Raw genomic sequence first — 19,318 nt, 5'->3', positions numbered from 1 at the left:
ACTAATCCCCACATCTTAAACCTCTCGGTTACATTTCCCATTCGGGAAAATATTGGAATCTTTATTTTGACATGACCGACAGCTACATAAAAAATGTTTAACAACAGTTTACAGCAGTTAAAGGGGCAATCAATCATAAGCCATAATCAACACAATGACTGTAAGACATAAATCTGCTGTTAGCCCACTACAAACCCAACTCACATCTCATTAAGACATGCACGACTGTAGTCTGAAGCTGGAACACATTCCATGTGCTCCATTCATTGACTCATTCAACAGGAGCAGTTATAGCAAATGTCTCCAGAACAATTATCCATATCCCGATGCTTGAGATTACTCTACGATCACATAGTATTTATCTAAACCCTCATCATTCAAAACCTCATTAACTGCACTACTTCAGTACTACACTGTACGCTGATACATTTACACCATTGAACTAGGTACAATCACACATCAATAAGCAGGCATGCGCTGCATTAAACGGAATAGACATTGTGCATCATGAGAGGTGCAGTGATGGAATACAAACTACTCGTGTTTGACAACGTTCAACAATAAATTCAGTTTGAGAATAAAATGACAGAAAGGTGCGAAACCCCAATGAGCAGTACTGTTGGAAAGATGTACTTTGAAAACTGTATTCTCTAATGCCTCCCAATATTATATATATAAGGTACATGTAATATATGTACATGTATACACTCAGTTGCCAGTTTATTAGGTACACCTTGTGAAAGTGTTGCAATAAATCCCCTTAGTTGTTATAATGTTGGATTTCTATTGGAACAGTTGAAGAGAGCTGGAGATTCAGCGCTCTGATCACTTTGGAGGATGTAGTTGGTGATGCAGTGGGTCCCATTGCTAGCAGGTCTTTATCTTCTGTACTGGGACTATTCCTCAGTGAAACAGCGCCAATAGGGATTTAAATCAAATCCTTCTCATTTGATTGGACCGCATAGAAGTGGGTGGGCCTAGAATGTCGCCACACAGAGCTAAAGAGGACCGCGGCTCCACACACACCTCCCTCGTCACTAAAAGTTGCAGACTGATTGATGTCGTGATGTTATTGGTTCAAACTGGTTGGTACTAGCGTACGTAAGCAAGAGTCATGTCGAGTTCTACGGGAAGGATGATTGGATTCCGATATCAAAATTTGAGGAACAAAAATCCTGAACATTCCAACCTTCATGAGCTAAGATGTATTGCAGGACTCGTGTGTTAGACTGCATTAGTTTCAGCTCAGTGTTCCTAAGATGAGCTGAAACTAATGCAACTGAGTGTATATCACATGTGCACTGTATGTTTATAATAATAGTATATTACACAAAAAGTGTCAAAAGCACAAGGAGAGCTGCAAATATGCCAGTTCTCGTGGCTTATTTCTCTATATCCAATCATGTGGTGTACCTTTAGGTCATTGAGCTCTTTCATAATGTCATGAGCACATTTTAGTTTCAGATCAAAGAAACATCACTGATATAGATCTGATTAACTGAATACAAAAGGTCAACTAGCACCAGAGAGTAGTCGGTGAGATAAACAGAAGAACGTAGTGACGAGTGGACAGTTCCCTCTCTAAAATCAGGGTGATCAAACACATGTGTGGGCTTTTGCAGTGTGCTGAGTGAAGCGGCTTTCAGTGCTTCTTCATGGAATCCAGGAGACGCAGGATGTGCAGGAAGAGGTTGACAATGTCCAGGTAGAGGTTGATGGAGGCCAGGATGTGCTCCTCGGGTGAGAGCTGCTTCATCAACAGGTGGGTGTCGTAGATGATGAAGCCACAGAAGACCAGGGCCCCCGCTCCAGACATGACCAGCTCGGTGCTGTCGCTGTTGAAGAAGAACTGCAGGGAGAAGAACAGTCAGCATGGGGGGGGGGGGGGGGGGGGGGGTTCTCAGTGAAGTGGGATCCGAGCAGAGGGAATTTGCCTGCTACATGGAGTGGCTATTTTAAGAGATGGAATGTTAGACTTAGTCAATAAACGGCCTCAAGTATGTGGACAATCGTGTTCCACAGCTTCCACATTTGGGCGGGGCAATTCAGCAAAAAGTTATCAAGTCCGACCTCATTTTAGTCACGCCCTTACGTTCTATTCATCTATTGCTTCTACAGGCGTCTGCCTACCTCTGAAGTACAACAAGGAATCTACCATTACATCAGCGGCCGTGTTCAGGCAACACGATGCAGGACAAAGCAAAGCTAAACACTGACAGAAAATAGTGTGTGTGTGTTGCGAGTCTGCCATAGAGAGGTGTGGCGGATAAGAGCACAGTAAAAGCCAGAGACATGAAATATTCACATGCAAGTATTTAGCATTTCCGTGTTGTGTATTTATCACGGCCATGGTGTGCAAAGGCTTGAAGAGTCCTTTCTGTCTCTACACACCCATGAAGTCTTCATACCATGGACGGTCACCACACAAAGTGGAACTTGTTTAAGCTGATGCGTCTTTGCCAAACTCTGCATCGCCTACAGACAACCTGTTCTGCCCTCTTTACATTTAAACATGCTTTGTTAATATCATACATGCTTCACTGTTTAATGCTACCGCCAGACAGCATCCTGCGCTCTGGCAGTTTTTACTTACTTACTTACACACACACACACACACACACACACACACACACACACACACACACACACACACACACACACACACACACACACACACACACACACACACACACACACACACACACACACACACACACACACACACACACACACACACACACACACACACACACACACACACACACACACACAGATAGATAGATAGAGAGAGGCGCTCTGGAGTAATGACACAGAGGGATCTGGCTTCATGATGTGGCTCTCCTAGTACATCACCATCAATTCAGCTGGATAAACAAGATGAGGATAAACAGTGATAACTCTCCAGAGTTGTAAAACCATTTATCTTACTGTGCAGTGCTTTGGTGTCTGATAAGCCCTCAGGCTCATTGATCTGTTACTCTCACATGAAATAGACACTTTTATGTCACTTACCCTCATGCAGCTTGCAATGAGGAGGATCCACAGGCAGGCGAACAGTCTGTAAGCACACAACAGATCAGTGGAACCCACAGTGGCTCCCGCTGGAGGAGGGAGATAGCAGCACTGATTTAAAAACAACTGAGCGGCCATCATGACACACTCACCCTGCTCCCAGTTTGCTGAAGTCTCTCTTGGACTGGAAGGTGTAGACTGTGAGTCCAGCAAACACAGCGCAGGTCAGGAACAAGGCTTGCAGTACCGTGGAGTATTCATAGAAGGTCACTGCGGAAAGAAAAAGCTCTGCAGTTAGTCTGCAAACAGGTTTAAAGAAGGGAAAGTGACTCAATCAAAAAATAATACTTACAAGCTGTGGCCACAGAAATTGCTTCCAGCAGAGTCTGAAAACAAGACACGATTAGTGATACTTACACTCGAACCAGCTAGAGGCTCCGAGAACAAGCTACTGCAAAGACTACAGTCACTGAGCAGCTAACATGAAATGAGTCCATCCTACACTGGACAGTGTAGGATGGACTGTAGTGCTCCAACCAAATAATCTAAATGTTTCCTTCTCTAACACTGAGCTAGCAAAAAAAAGCTTACAAATACGAGCAGCAGGTAGAGGTTGACTGGATGCTGGTGTCTGTACACAGCCAGGGCCACCAGGACAACCAGAGAGCCCAGAGCCGAAACCAACACCACAGCAGGACTGGGGAGGAAACCAGATCACAGTCAGACAGCGTGGCTAACACACAGACAGCGTGGCTAACACAAGCTTCAAGGGTATCATCTCGAAAAGGTGCGCGATAAATCAATTCCAACGCCGCTCTTTAAGTGGGAGCAGATGATTGTAAATACAGGATGATATCAATAATAGTCAAAAGGACTATTTAAACAAACATATGGAAAGGGGCCAACTGTTGACATGTCCATTATACATCCAACCCAACTGATATTGGCTGGAAGCACAACTTTAAAGGAATACTTCACCCTCAAAATGACCCTTTGTATATCAGTTGAAGTGTTGAAGAATACTTCATTTCACTACAAAGTAAACAAAGTAAATCCTTGATGAACTGAAGTCAATGGGGTCGAGGTGCAACAACAGCTAAAGCACATCTAAACAACCGTTCACCAACTCTCATGCTTGCACACAGCAGTGGCTGAAGTGTTTTAAATGGTTAGTGTTTGGAGCTGATGAACTGGATAAATGAGACTTGGGTTACACTGAACAAGTTGTGTGTTTGTAAAGGATGTTCTGATATAGTTTTGCTGTGGTTAAACGTGGCCTCCACTTACGTCAATTCATGAAGGATTTACTCCGTTTTTTGGTTCTTCATTCATCAAGGGGGCATGCGAGAACAACAATGTTTTCTTTAAGAAATCAAGGTATCAGGGGATGAGTGACTGATGTATTTACTTTAAAATATCACTATGTTATGGATAGAGATTCACATAGGAAAAGGAAAGGTCCGTGGTTCCCTACACTGTGGATGTAAAGTGGGTGATGAAGCTGCCTGGTCTCATCTTGATATCCTCACCTGGCGTGGACAAACTCCTTGATGGTTTGAGAGAACATGAAGAGGGCAGAGGTGGCTGTGGTCAGGATGATCTGCACGCTCAGCAGGGTGTACACCTTCCTGAGGAAGTCTGATCAATAGAGACAACAATGGAGTCATGACAGTACGGTTGCTGAGCCCTCAGCTGGATTGTACACTTAACGCTAATTTTGAACCAGAGGCTACGACGTTTATGTGTTCATGTGTGAGAAAATACCACCATCTTCACAGCTGGATGTGTTTAAAGATGAGAGCTTGGACCGGCTCGTTTATTTAACAGTAAGCGGTACAACAACATCAGGTAAGTAGCGTTAGTTATGTTTAACCATAGCTTCAGTTGATGTTATAGCAATGCTAACACCGTAGACGCTGGGATGGTTAAGCTAATGCTAGTTACTGGCTGAGGTGTCAACCAAGCTAACACTGTGCTAACACTTTTTCAGACACCGCAGTAATGAATGTTTGTTAGTTATAGCTATAACAACAGCACAGTAATGTATATGTCTGCAGTACCGAATGTTAATGAGTGTTAGCTGACGTGGCTAGGTACGACCCAAACATGACGTTACTCACCCATACGTATCTGGATACTGGCTGTGGCGACATTCGTGCCATAGTTAAAGTCGTCTTCTATTGAAGACCTGGGGTATTTTTCAGTACTCATTGTGTTTCTTCAACGTTTTCTCAGCTCGACAAAGAAAGGCAGCGTTGGCTTCAAGAGAACACGGAAACGCTGGCGTTTGAGAGGCGGCGCTCGTGACCACCGCCAGGACGTGACGTCAGCGAGCTGAGTAAACATCATTTCAACGTCAATTAAAAAGTATTTGATGAATAAATAAATAAATGCCCTCTTATTTCATGTGTTTTCATGTTTAAACTTTAATCCTTAATGTTTCTGAGTAAATGTAATTTGTTGTAATCTTTGACTTAGGTAAAGTTAGAAAGATATTGACCGAATCTGTCAATATCTTTCTAACTTTACCTAACCCTTTGACTTAGGTAAATACTTCCTACAACAATATTCAATGTCTTCACTGTCATGCAATATAATGTAACCAAAATCACTTCACACATCAATGGGCTCCTCTTTGTTGTACTACAAGTGTTATTTTGAAATAATATGATTTTTATCCATTTTTGTGGATATTTATGAAAAATAATAATCAATAGCTTTACTGTTGAAAAGTGTAGCATGACCAAAATCACTTCACATATCAATGGGCTCCTCTTTGTTGTACTACAAGTGTTATTTTGAAAAAATATGATTTTTATACATTTCTGAGAATATTTATGAAAAATAATAATCAATAGCTTTACTGTTGAAAAGTGTAGCATGACCAAAATCACTTCACACATCAATGGGCTCCTTCCTGTTGTACTACAAGTGTTATTTTGAAAAAATATGATTTTTATACATTTCTGTGAATATTTATGAAAAATAATAATCAATAGCTTTACTGTCGAAAAGTGTAGCATGACCAAAATCACTTCACATATCAATGGGCTCCTCTTTGTTGCACTACAAGTGTTATTTTGAAAAAATGTGATTTTTATACATTTTTGGGAATTGTTATTGGAAAATCTTTTCAATAGATTCACTCTTGTAGTGTAGTGTGATCGGTTTAACCACCAGGGGTCGATTTGGGTTGTACTACAGCAGTAATTATTGAACCTATGTTTTGTATTGTGTATGTCTTTAATAAAAATATAGTACCACATACATCAAGATAAGAGCCATCATAAGTAGTTCACTTGTTTAATCATAACAAAGAATATACACATATATTGTCATGCTGTGACAACATTGTGATAATTTTGATACAGTACAATTTAAAGAAAAAGGAAAAATAAATGTGGCAAAACAAATACTCGACTTTATGCATGTTTATGCACCTAATTTTGACCCAATGCACAATGCCAAGGGGTGTCTTTTTTTGGTATTTGTGCTGCTGTGATTCCAAGGCACTGCGTGTGAAACCATCTTGTGCAAGTTCCACATTGAATCTACATGGGGATAAACACCATAAACATATAAAAAAAATGTCAACTTTAGGAAACCTGTAATGCGTAAAAGTTAACAATGTCTGATGACTTTAATATTATCCCTTGAATCGCACTCGAGGTATATCCAGATTATCCACAACTCAGATTATCCGTTTATCTCGGAAAACAATTTAACATTAAGTCTCACCCAAACAGCATCAACAGCAGTTTTGGGCAGGTCCTCATTTCCACAGAAGGAACAGAGCTCATCCATTGAAACTGGAAATATAAATGTAAAAGTATATTCGTGTCAAGTTTGTTTGAACTTTTTAAATAATTCTTTGAATATTTCGAACAATACCTGATCCTTTCAGAATTTCTTCAGCCATTTCGCTTCTTAATTTTTGAAGAGATTGTTTTGATGAGTCGATGTTAAAAGTCTGTGGAATGTTTGGAAAGTCCATCACCGTCATCTTGGCCATCTGTACGAATGGAAAAACAACACACCTTGTATGAATTTACATAGTAATACAGCATATTGTTTAATCTATCATAAAGACAACATGTTGCTTAGAATAACCTGCATGACAAAGATCCCACAACTGGTGTCATCTTTCTGGCAGGTGTGGGTTATCTGGCCAGGCTGCCACTTGATGTTCACCCAGTCCTCCTTTCCAAGACTATTGCGGCGCATCTTGAAATACTGTCTACAGGATGAAAGGAAAATCATTTTGGTTTACATTTGCACTTACTCTATGGCTTTACTAAAGGTTTGCATAACCTTATTTCCCATAATCTAATAAACAATTACCCAAATCTCTGGCCAGCCTTTCTGGAGTCTTCAACTTCATTTGACCCTTCCAGAGGATCAACCACAAAAATGTGGATTGAAAGGGCATGAAGATCCTGTTTTAAAAAGTAATATATTGTTAAAGCATGTTGTAATGACCGTTGCTTCCCAATAAAAAAGTCACTACGGTTGCTGAAATGTTTGTTCTGACGCATGTCATAAATAACAAAGTCGTGTCCAATATAGGCATTTTATTTCTCTCATAATCAGAGTTCCACCACTTTCTCTTAAGTTATCCATTTTCTCCATAAACCAATAAATCATAACATTTGCATTCGTTAAATGTGCACGGTCAAAAACTGTTTGCTTCTGCCTATTAGCAACCACCTATGTCCAATGACCCCACTGATTATATTACCTGTGGCCTGACTCACACCGGCACTACGCCCCCATGTGGTGAGAGGTTGTACAAAAATATTTAAAAAATATATTTTTTCAAAATATTTTTTCAAAATAACACTTGTAGTACAACAGGAAGGAGCCCATTGATGTGTGAAGTGAGTTTGGTCATGCTACACTTTTCGACAGTAAAGCTATTGATTATTATTTTTCATAAATATCCACAAAAATGGATAAAAATCATATTTTTTCAAAATAACACTTGTAGTGCAACAAAGAGGAGCCCATTGATGTGTGAAGTGAGTTTGGTCATGCTACACTTTTCGACAGTAAAGCTATTGATTATTATTTTTCATAAATATCCACAAAAATGGATAAAAATCATATTTTTTCAAAATAACACTTGTAGTGCAACAAAGAGGAGCCCATTGATGTGTGAAGTGATTTTGGTCATGCTACACTTTTCAACAGTAAAGCTATTGATTATTATTTTTCATAAATATTCACAGAAATGTATAAAAATCATATTTATTCAAAATAACACTTGTAGTACAACAGGAAGGAGCCCATTGATATGTGAAGTGATTTTGGTCATGCTACACTTTTCAACAGTAAAGCTATTGATTATTATTTTTTATAAATATTCACAGAAATGTATAAAAATCATATTTATTCAAAATAACACTTGTAGTGCAACAAAGAGGAGCCCATTGATATGTGAAGTGATTTTGGTCATGCTACACTTTTCAACAGTAAAGCTATTGATTATTATTTTTCATAAATATTCACAGAAATGTATAAAAATCATATTTTTTCAAAATAACACTTGTAGTACAATAAAGAGGAGCCCATTGATGTGTGAAGTGAGTTTGGTCATGCTACACCTTTCGACAGTAAAGCTATTGATTATTATTTTTCATAAATATTCACAGAAATGTATAAAAATCATATTTTTTCAAAATAACACTTGTAGTACAACAAAGAGGAGCCCATTGATGTGTGAAGTGATTTTGGTTACATTATATTGCATGACAGTGAAGACATTGAATATTGTTGTAGGAAGTATTTTCGGCATTGCACTTTGTAGACGGTCCCTGCGCACTCGTCTCGCAGCCAGCCGCTCATTGAGACCAATGCCGATTGTCCAGCTCGGAGGAGTCCGTAAGACGGGCCGTTTTAATGAAATTGAGGTTGTAGCTTGTTGCCTACCTCACTACGGTTACAGGGAGGTATCGTTTGTATTTTAGCAACGTTTCGTTAACGATTTATTGAACCGGGAAGTCCGAATCTGTCAATATCTTTCTAACTTTACCTAACCTAATCTTTGTTTATCTTTTTTACCAGCTTCCACTGGTTTCACGTCACATTTCAATGAGTTGTGGGTAATTCCCTTGGGCAAAGTCTGCATATAATGCTGACTTACGTTTGCCAGAGAGCTGCCAGGGAGCCTCAAACACTCGATGATTTCACAGTATGGAGGGAAAAGTCTCATAATTACATCCCCGTTTCCCTCACTTGCGTCCTTTCCATGCGTCTTAGTTCTTCCCACCAGGGAAAATGCGTGCATCCCAATTCGCTTAATTACATCCACGTTTCCGTCACTTGTGTCTTGCGACGTGAAATTATGTACTCGAAGAGCCACACACCAACCAGGAAGAGATGCAGAATTACCACAAAGAGACACAAAAGGACTACAAAGAGACCGATGCAACACCGCTGCAAAGAGACACAAAGAGACTCACAGCGACTATGAACAGGGGCAAAACAACCACAAAGAGACACACAGCGACTATGAACAGGGGCAAAACAACCACAAAGAGACTCACAGCGACTATGAACAGGGGCAAAACAACCACAAAGAGACACACAGCGACTATGAACAGGGGCAAAACAACCACAAAGAGACACACAGCGACTATGAACAGGGGCAAAACAACCACAAAGAGACACACAGCGACTATGAACAGGGGCAAAACAACCACAAAGAGACACACAGCGACTATGAACAGGGGCAAAACAACCACAAAGAGACTCACAGCGACTATGAACAGGGGCAAAACAACCACAAAGAGACAAACAGCGACTATGAACAGGGGCAAAACAACCACAGAGAGACACACAGCGACTATGAACAGGGGCAAAACAACCACAAAGAGACTCACAGCGACTATGAACAGGGGCAAAACAACCACAAAGAGACACACAGCGACTATGAACAGGGGCAAAACAACCACAAAGAGACAAACAGCGACTATGAACAGGGGCAAAACAACCACAGAGAGACACACAGCGACTATGAACAGGGGCAAAACAACCACAAAGAGACTCACAGCGACTATGAACAGGGGCAAAACAACCACAGAGAGACACACAGCGACTATGAACAGGGGCAAAACAACCACAAAGAGACTCACAGCGACTATGAACAGGGGCAAAACAACCACAGAGAGACACACAGCGACTATGAACAGGGGCAAAACAACCACAAAGAGACTCACAGCGACTATGAACAGGGGCAAAACAACCACAAAGAGACTCACAGCGACTATGAACAGGGGCAAAACAACCACAAAGAGACTCACAGCGACTATGAACAGGGGCAAAACAACCACAAAGAGACTCACAGCGACTATGAACAGGGGCAAAACAACCACAAAGAGACTCACAGCGACTATGAACAGGGGCAAAACAACCACAAAGAGACACACAGCGACTATGAACAGGGGCAAAACAACCACAGAGAGACACACAGCGACTATGAACAGGGGCAAAACAACCACAAAGAGACACACAGCGACTATGAACAGGGGCAAAACAACCACAAAGAGACACAGAATTATACCACAAAGAAAGACAACATTACTCCAGAGAGAGAGACAAAGCGAAGGAGCAAAACAACCACGGACATAAAATATCTACAAAAAAACAATTATAAAGTGACACAAAACAACTACAATGAGACAGAAAATGACCACAACGAGATCAAAAACACAGGGAGACTGGTAACGACTACAAAGAGACACAAAACAGCAACAAAGAGGCTGAACAGTTAAGTCCGTTTCTTGCTTTTGTACGGAATGAAACACATCCCTCCTGTCCTGCTTTTTTCTGCTCATCACTGTGGTGAATTTGGGTTTGCAGGGAGTTTCCACGAACCTCCCTGTCCACGATGAACCAAACATGTGTGGGCATGTCTTACCTAGCAACAGTGTGATGGAAATTAAGGATTGGCTGGTGTCATGCAGTGGGCCGTCTTAGGGCACTTGATATATTTGCTCTGCCCTACACTTTCGCTTTAGTTGAGCTCTGTGAGGACAGCGAACACACGGTTCTGAGAGACTCCAAAAGAAAAACTGACCAACGATGATGTTTGCTATTTTTCTGACAGCTCTGCTAGCTGTCTCCTTTGCTGAGGAGCCCAAACACAGTGAGTACTAGATAGATCGATGGATAGATCGATGGATAGATCGATGGATAGATAGATAGATACTTTTATTTGTAGCAGCAGCAAACGAAGTTACAGTACAATGTTTCTATGCTGTAATTTAAACTATACCATTTTGAACTGAAGAATACCAGAAAGTGTATCTCAAGTGAAAATGGCCGTCATCCTTGATGGCTATAAGTAAACTAAAAGACAGATGAATCAGGCTGTATGTTTTTGATAAGCAACATACATAATACAAGCAGGCAGATGCTGATGTAAGAGTCAAATGTAGATGAAAATCATTCTACAACAATGTTTTTAATTCGGTGGAATTCCCCTCAACGGTTTGAATTCAGTTTCGATTTCCTGTAATACAAAGTGTGCTGTGACAGCGCCCTCCACTGGCTCCAGCCGGTACACACAGATACTGATGAGGTTGTTGTTGTGATGACAATGATCAGTGATGACAATGAACAGTTGGATTGTCGATCCAATGTGAAAAGGGATTTTTCTTCTCTAAATAATCCAATTGCACATATCCAGAATGTAAAAAAAAAAAAAGTGTGGATATCTGAAATTGAAAGCCCAATACACAGAATGGTAAAATCATTTTTAATAGCAAGAAAGACGTGGTGGATATCTAAAATGGCCATTTGGACTGGGAACAGTTCAATTACGGATATCTGCAATATGTATCTAGTCTGTCAATTTAATGTGAAATGTCTCATCTGGGTTGAGATGTGGAGACTGAAGGCATGGCAAATTATTTCATATCATTTTCATAGCGATCAAACCATTCTGCTGACTTTACTGATGCACTTTATACTCTGTTTGCACGGTCAAAACAAATGTTCACACTGCACTGTTTGCACAGACTTTATTTTGTTATTACTTCAGTAATGTTTTTATTCCTTTTGTGTATTTTTTATCTTCTATATTGTTTATCGCTGCTGAGGGCTACCAAATGAAATGCCGTCACTACAATGACAATAACAACCTCTTTATCTTCATCTTTATCTATTCAGAGAGCTTGTGACCAACATTGCAAATCATAACAGAAGAAAGTCAATGTCGTCTCCATACCACGAGCAACCTGAACTGTTTCAATGGGACTGACATCAGTCGCTTGTAAAATGGTAGTTTGGCATAATGTCCTTCTCCGTGTCGCCTTTAGCTTCGCCCAAGGTCCAGGTGTACAGCCGCGAGCCAGGACGGTTTGGGGAAGAAAACATCCTGATCTGCCGAGTGAGTGGCTTCCACCCCCCTGACATCAGCATCCAGCTGATGATTGACGGGCTGGAGCTCCCCAACGCCAACCAGACCGACCTGGCCTTCAAGCAGGACTGGCACTTCCACCTGACCAAGAACGTGGCCTTCAAACCCATGCGTGAGGAAAAGTACAGCTGCAGGGTCACACACGGGACGACCGTTAAAGACTACGCCTGGGGTGAGTGGGGTCGGACTGTGTGTGTGTGGGTGTGTGTGTGAGAAACGTTCTCATAACCGAGGGGCGGACAGAAAAACACAACATACTGCCAGCAAAGTTCAGGCAGTAGAGAGATATTAGATAAACGTAGTACATACCTTTGCCATGGCTGGGATTTCACTGTTTTATAGAGAGAATACTATTTATAGAGAGAATAAAGTGCTATGGACCTCGATGAGGTGTGCAGTAAAATACACAGCTGTAGACGTCATGTATCGAGTCATTTTCCCTCGATGAAGCAGAAATACACAAATCAAATGCATCGTAAAGCATGTTGATGCATATTCAGTTGTACAAATGTTGCTTCACCAGCTTTTATGACATTGATTAAAACAATCTTCTGAATGCTTTTTCTTTTTTCAACAGAACCAAACATGTAAAGCACATGTCGGCGGAGGCCCGCGGCTACAACAGCGTCTATTCTTCACATCTCCAATCAGCAGGATCACAGTCTCTCCCGACTTCCTTGCTTCTCTTTTTGCCCACAATACATAAATATCAATCTCATACTCCGGGGAATTCTTCACTCAACTATCTGAACGAGAGAGACTGGACGGGCTGCAGGGCATCTAGGCGTTTGTAATTTAGCAATGTGTTGCTTCCAATACTAATTTTCCAGTTTTTGATCCTGAAATGTGTGTAGCTGGAAATGGAATATGTCTTTGTTTCTGTACACAAAGTGTTGAGATTCAATGACTCATGACTCTTTTCTTTACCTAGATGAGGCGATAAAATGCTACTTGGTGACATTATTAATACACAAATGGGGTGTTCTTGATAAAAGTGTGTTGTATCATTTTGATTTGTAATTTAAGGTATTTGTTAATGCCTTCTAAATAAATGCCTCTTGAAAACCTCCTGATGTCTTAATTTAAAAGAAAACAAATAGTGGTGCGAGAAGTATTCCGATATTTTACTGAAGTATAAGAAGCAATATTACTGTGTAAAAATGACCCTGTTACAAGCAAAGGTCCTGCATTCGAAATTTTACGAAGGTAAAAAACTACGTAAGTATTAGCATCAACATATAGTTTAAATGTAAGTATAATCTACATCTGCATTATAACAAGGAGACTTGGAGTGAAAAGTACAATATTTGCCTCTAAATTGTAATAGGTGATTGAGGCTAAGTGGAGAGCAGGGCCGTCCTTCCATCAGAGAATCGTGGTTCGATCCCCGGCTCCGGCTCGTCACATGTCGATGTGTCCTTGAGCAAGACACTTAACCCCAAAATTGCCAAAACTATGCCTACGGTGTTGAAATGTGATAGAATCTGAATTGTAAGTCACTTTGGATAAGAGCGTCTGCTAAATGACTGTAAAGTAGCATATAACTGTATATTTGAATGTTCTATTTTCTTCATATCTAAATATATTTAAGTGTAGTTTAACTTGCATTTCATTGTGCAACCCAGTGTTGTGAAATGACAAAATTAACCTTGAACAATTTCAGACAGTGGACTATTTCCCCTGTTAAATGACAACACGTTCATTAGGTTGATATCAGAGTGAGTGTGTGTGTGCGCGTGTGGCATTACAGATAATAATCCACAACAACATGACCGAGGCTTGAGCAGCTCGCTGACAGTTCAGACGAACTGCGCCACAGAGAGCAACGTGTCGTTGTAAAGTCTACCTAGCGACAGTTCCGGCTGATTATTCTATTGGTGGACTATGTGGACACCCGGATGTACTTCGACCAAGATACGCCGAAACCAATCCGGAAAAGAAGACGTTCTTACTTTCGATTCGTCTCGCGGCGCAGTTTGGACAGATACTCTGTAGAGAGACGAAGTGAAGCTGAAACCATGAAGACATTTGTCTGCGCAGTTCTCGTCGGTCTGCTCTGCCTTCCTCCTTCACAAGCCAAACAATGTAAGTATTGTGCTCTATGTAGCGGCACTACTTATTTATAAATGGCGCTGTTAGTCCAGGTCGGACCAGAGGGCTCGGATCGTTTGAATGTGAACAAAATGGAGACCAAAGAATAGTTCACCTAAAAGTCGATCGACACTTCGTGCGGTGTGTGAGAACAGTTGAGTTTAAATGCCAAGTTAATAAGTCGTACATGTTAAGAAGATAATGCAGTGAAACCAGTAATGTTGGCCTCATGTGTGTTTTGTCACTGAGCATTTATTTTTCCAATCTAAATGTATTCTTTGGAAGTTGTATCTTAGCTACACACAGATCCAAGTGAAACCTAGGTAGTGTATTTCACACGGTTCTGTTTGAGTTGAAACCATGAAAAATAAGAATAAATAATGCTAAACAACTTTTCTGCATAAAAGAAGAATATGACTTTTTGTGTGAGCGTTTTCTTTCCTGTTTCTCGGCAGCTTCACCCAAGGTCCAGGTGTACAGCCGACTCCAGGGAGAGGTCGGGAAGGAGAACACCTTAATCTGTCACGTGACCGAATTCCACCCACCAGAGATCAACATCGAGCTGCTCAGGAACAGCCAGGTGATGGCGGGAGCCCACCAGACGGACCTGGCCTTCGAGAAGGACTGGTACTACCACCTCACCAAACATGTGCCCTTCACCCCGCAGAAAGGAGAAGCGTTCGCCTGCAACGTGACTCACATGGGGATCCCCAAGATCTATATCTGGGGTACGTGTCCGTCTCTCTCCCACCATTGACCTGTGGATTAGGTTTACAGTGTAATCATTTAGAATAATACAAGACAACCAGACATCGACACATTCCTACACTGTAACATTACTATACACGTTACCTTTACTGTAATGACAAAAACAAATTGACGAATCATTAAAGATGAAAAAGTACCATTTTTAAGATAACATATACAATATATAGCCTGTATATTTCCAGATATATGTCTTTCATAATCATATAGGCAGAGATGTGTTGCTATATCTTGAATATAATAAAATAGATAAATGTGTATTTTCCTTGTTCGGTCTCACCCAGTAGTCTCCAGCCATATGTATGTGAATCACTTCTAATAATAATCATCATTCACAGCCCAGACCATACAGGGAGCCTTACCCTATCTTTATTTAAACAAGAGAAGAAGAAAGTTAACGCAGTGTGTCCCAATGAGTCTTAGTTGACCCACCCAAACGGACCAGGGCTCCTTTATTACTCTGCTTGTGTGTTTTTTGCACAACCAACGTGTTTATGATGTGATTGTTTACAACAGGACAACGTTCTTCCTCCTTTGTCTCTCTGATGTGCACCAGATTGATGGTCCTATAGTCTCACTGAATAACAACACACGGTGTTGTGGATCTAGTCCACAGAAATATGCATGTTTTATCGAATCTAAAAGAACATGGACAAGAACTTCCTCATGAGTTAGTGGTTGATGATATTTAAGTATAAACACAATTTCCAATCTTTGCTGTCATCCCCGCTGCTGTCTCTCCCACTTCCTGTCTCTCCCGACTCATGATGTTCATTGTCCTTTCACAACACGGGCCTGCTGTTTACATTCTGTGTAATAAGATCCACAACCCAATACAAATCAAACTATGTAAAGCGCTATCCGACAGTTACCCTGATGAGGGGCACAAGTCCAGCACTTGTCTCCAACAATATTATTTCAACTGTTGTGGGAAGAATATTTCAATGTTTAGCTTATTTCCTATATCTGAGTATCTTTACATGGACCAGAGAGAACATGTTTCTATTTCTCTCCACAGAAGCTGACGTGTAAGCGCTACGCATCGCTGTGCTCCAGGTGTGTATCACACTCACTCTCTTTTCAGTAAACGAGTCATTTCTCCTGATTGTGTGAGTGACTCTGTCTCACCCTTTGTTTGATGACCACAGGTCTGCTCAGCCAGGACACGGAGCGAGCAATGATGTCTCTCTAATCTTTACTTCCGCTGCGGAACTTTGAGCGTCTGCAACAAGACAGAAGATTGCACTTAGTACTGCACTTTGTATCAGAAATACCAATTGACAATAAAGCTTGATTAAAGAGCAACTAAAACCCCAAACACCTTCTCTTCTACTGAAAACCAATGTATCAGGGTATCGTTGTCCTTTAACATTCAGCAGTTCATTCTGTGTTCATTCTTATATTCTCTGACTGTAGCATAAAAACATGGTGGAAGTAACCAGCCCACTGCTAAATAAGTACATATATATATATATATATATATATATATCTCTATCTCTATCTATCTATCATAGCATAAGTGATCACAAGGTTAAAAGACGCTCTGTTTAATTCTCCAAAGTTAGTTTTTCATGACATTGAATGATGGGTTTCGGCATCTTCTGTCAGCAGTGAGTCCACAGACATCTTCTCTGAAGGGAGCTCTGGTAGATAGAGAGCTTGTGTTTAGCTCTCCTGTGTGCGTTTGATGCTTGTACAGGTTAAACACTGTCATCTTAACTGCTCTTTCTTCTGAATGTAAATCAAAGTGCTTTTTCATCAGATCTTATGAAATAGAGGATTAAGCCTTTTATATTCAGTTCATATTGCAGAATGACTTGTTCATGCTGTCTCTGAAGCTTATAATAGATCTCAGATTGACTAAATGTATTTTATACAGTATGGTTGGGTAATAAAGGTGTACATGACACTTCTTTGTACAGGTTATTGAGTTAATATGCAAAATCCAGAGCAGAGTCTGAAAATGTCCGCATGTTGAAAGAGGAAGTAGTCGTTCTGCTGTTCGTCTCCTTCCTACGTCACACTTTCACTGAAGGTGATGGAGGACAAATCCACCGTCCTATCATCCAGAGTTCACCTAGTGAAAAGAAGAACTTGGTCTCTTACTACCCCTCCACTGCAACTCACCAAGGAAACACTTTCTGCGGAAGCCTAAATGGGGAAGCTCACACTTTAAGACTCTTACTTTGAAAGAGGCCCACTTCCTTTGATGAACAAGCCTCATCCTGGCTCCAAACAGTGGAGAGCGGGGCCTCTTGTTGCCAATTAGGGATCTAAACTAGTACTCTTATCTATACAATTATCAGTTATTTTGATTATATTGTGAGGAGAAAAGAATTGCTTTATTATTCTTGTATGTAAACAAAGTCTTTCTTGAGCAGCAATACAAACTGATCCAAAATCTTCAGAATACATTCACAGCTAAAGGATTGTCTCAGTGATTATCTTTCATTTATGAACCCATTCTTATGATCAAACTGCATGGCATCGCCAACCATTTGGCGTCCCGGCTGGTGTGCTCCCACCACCAGATGTTCTTTGTTGGATTTTCACTTCTCATTTTTAAAGTGGTTCTACATCCAGTACAGAATGTGCATCTGTGACAAGTCGCCCCATCAAAATATTGTATATTTGTGGATACAATAAAATCTTGTAATTAGCAGTATTAATGATGTAAAGATTAAAGCTAGTGTTGGTGAGTTAAACAGCTCATAATCCACTCAATCTATTTTATATTGCTCTGAAAACACAGCTACCTTTGTTCAGATGTGTCGCCAAAACTACATTTTACAAGATTACATGTAAACACATCATGTGATGATCACGTTTTCATTTACGTTACGTAACTGTAAGACTGTATAACTAACTTCTCCCTTACATATTGTTAAATAACTCTCTCTGCATTTGATTATTGTTTATTCAAGTGTAAACATATTGTACATGCAGTTATATAAATGAAAAATGACATTTAAACACATTTCTGTTATTATAACATAACTCATTTTAATTGAGGGTTAAGAAACCCACATTACTCTATCAAAGATCAAACTATTAAAGAAAATAACAAAGACAAATATCAAACAAGTTCTGACATTAACTTTGTTCAAAGCTGTTTGTTCACCTCTCTGCATCACTAATGTTCCTCCCTGTCGTCGTCCTGTGCATGCAGCTACATCCAAGAGCTGCTCACTGAGAGTCAGGTCTGATGAACATGGATAGATGATGTATCCGTGTTGTCTGTGCTTCATCAACAGTTCATTACAAACACAAGTACCTGCTCGTCTCTTAGCTAGCTGTGTTGTTAGATTGCTGCTAGTTCATCAACTCGGTCTGCGATGGTGTTTCTTCACAAACTGACATTTGTAAAAGTCTGTATCTGGTCGGAGCTCTGCTCACATACCTTCAGCATGCACTGGGCTGTAGCTTGTGTAAATATATTCTGCTGTGATTGCAGTCTGCCTTTTAATTCTTGGACAGTTTGATGTTTTTCTTGGAGGCTAAATTTAGCTCCGTGTTTGGTGTCAAAATGCCGACGTGAATTGTATCCTTCATCACCGACACGCCTCATAACACAGAAGACAGACCCGTTGTTCTCCTTGAAGCACAAACATGTATTCACTTTCCCATCTTTCATTACATTTTCTTCCCTTTGCGTCAATTTTTCTCTTCGTGGACATTTTGTGATTATTTGTCGATCTTTTTCAATCGTTGGAAAACCGCTTTACGGGCTGTTGCCTCTCCTGTCCACCTGTTGTGATATCTGTGTCAGTACACAGACAACATGCTATGTCATCATTTCGACCATGGGGATACTTTTATTTTCAAGTCTAACTTTTAATTATTTTTCCAAAAAAAAAATCTTTTATTTATTTTTATTTTTTTTTTTTGCTGGCGGATTCGCGGGCCACATAAAATGACGTGGCGGGCCGGATTCGGCCCGCGGGCCTTGAGTTTGACACATGTGGTCTACATGCATGCTGAAGCGGGAGGGGGGATTCTTAGGATCACAGATCAATACGCTGCATTCCA

At 40.5% G+C, this 19,318-nt stretch overlaps 3 protein-coding genes and 1 long non-coding RNA gene across 4 annotated transcripts; 2 read left to right on the top strand and 2 right to left on the bottom strand.

The window, feature by feature from the left end:
- Positions 1–24: 24 nt before the first annotated feature.
- tmbim4 (transmembrane BAX inhibitor motif containing 4) lies at positions 25–9,198 on the bottom strand. Its single transcript, XM_079294599.1, has 8 exons — positions 9,155–9,198; positions 5,133–5,346; positions 4,542–4,650; positions 3,604–3,709; positions 3,365–3,398; positions 3,165–3,282; positions 3,013–3,058; positions 25–1,849 (listed from the first exon to the last, which is right to left on the bottom strand). Exons 2-8 carry the CDS (start codon positions 5,221–5,223, stop codon positions 1,643–1,645), a joined length of 711 nt encoding a protein of 236 aa, XP_079150725.1. The 5' UTR covers positions 5,224–5,346; positions 9,155–9,198; the 3' UTR covers positions 25–1,642.
- On the bottom strand, positions 6,751–7,250 carry LOC306795656. Its single transcript, XR_013773002.1, has 3 exons — positions 7,123–7,250; positions 6,904–7,024; positions 6,751–6,821 (listed from the first exon to the last, which is right to left on the bottom strand). It is a non-coding gene; the product is annotated as an uncharacterized lncRNA (long non-coding RNA).
- A 1,801-nt stretch (positions 9,199–10,999) lies between the features above and the next one.
- On the top strand, positions 11,000–13,500 carry LOC306795761 (beta-2-microglobulin-like). Its single transcript, XM_079294373.1, has 3 exons — positions 11,000–11,158; positions 12,333–12,605; positions 13,011–13,500. Exons 1-3 carry the CDS (start codon positions 11,095–11,097, stop codon positions 13,022–13,024), a joined length of 351 nt encoding a protein of 116 aa, XP_079150499.1. The 5' UTR covers positions 11,000–11,094; the 3' UTR covers positions 13,025–13,500.
- An 836-nt stretch (positions 13,501–14,336) lies between these two features.
- On the top strand, positions 14,337–17,198 carry b2m (beta-2-microglobulin). Its single transcript, XM_079294605.1, has 4 exons — positions 14,337–14,518; positions 14,980–15,252; positions 16,308–16,345; positions 16,438–17,198. The coding sequence occupies exons 1-3, from the start codon at positions 14,452–14,454 to the stop codon at positions 16,319–16,321; spliced, it is 354 nt and encodes a 117-aa protein (XP_079150731.1). The 5' UTR covers positions 14,337–14,451; the 3' UTR covers positions 16,322–16,345; positions 16,438–17,198.
- The last annotated feature ends 2,120 nt before the right edge of the window (positions 17,199–19,318 follow it).

The sequence above is a fragment of the Melanostigma gelatinosum genome, assembly GCF_949748355.1.
Source record: "Melanostigma gelatinosum genome assembly, chromosome: 22".
NCBI classification, from domain to species: Eukaryota; Metazoa; Chordata; class Actinopteri; order Perciformes; family Zoarcidae; genus Melanostigma; species Melanostigma gelatinosum.
This window is presented reverse-complemented; position numbering and strand designations above follow the sequence as displayed.

What these genes read in the sequence shown, in the direction of transcription:
- tmbim4 (XM_079294599.1), bottom strand. Translation starts at nt 5,223, where the DNA reads ATGAGTACTGAAAAATACCCCAGGTCTTCAATAGAAGACGACTTTAAC. An exon ending in AAGGAGTTTGTCCACGCCAG is followed by an intron (nt 3,710 to 4,541) that starts GTGAGGATATCA and finishes TTTCCTCCCCAG; the next exon opens with TCCTGCTGTGGTGTTGGTTT. An exon ending in TTCAGCAAACTGGGAGCAGG is followed by an intron (nt 3,059 to 3,164) that starts GTGAGTGTGTCA and finishes GTGTGCTTACAG; the next exon opens with ACTGTTCGCCTGCCTGTGGA.
- LOC306795761 (XM_079294373.1), top strand. Translation starts at nt 11,095, where the DNA reads ATGATGTTTGCTATTTTTCTGACAGCTCTGCTAGCTGTCTCCTTTGCT. An exon ending in TGCTGAGGAGCCCAAACACA is followed by an intron (nt 11,159 to 12,332) that starts GTGAGTACTAGA and finishes TGTCGCCTTTAG; the next exon opens with CTTCGCCCAAGGTCCAGGTG.
- b2m (XM_079294605.1), top strand. Translation starts at nt 14,452, where the DNA reads ATGAAGACATTTGTCTGCGCAGTTCTCGTCGGTCTGCTCTGCCTTCCT. An exon ending in TCCTTCACAAGCCAAACAAT is followed by an intron (nt 14,519 to 14,979) that starts GTAAGTATTGTG and finishes GTTTCTCGGCAG; the next exon opens with CTTCACCCAAGGTCCAGGTG.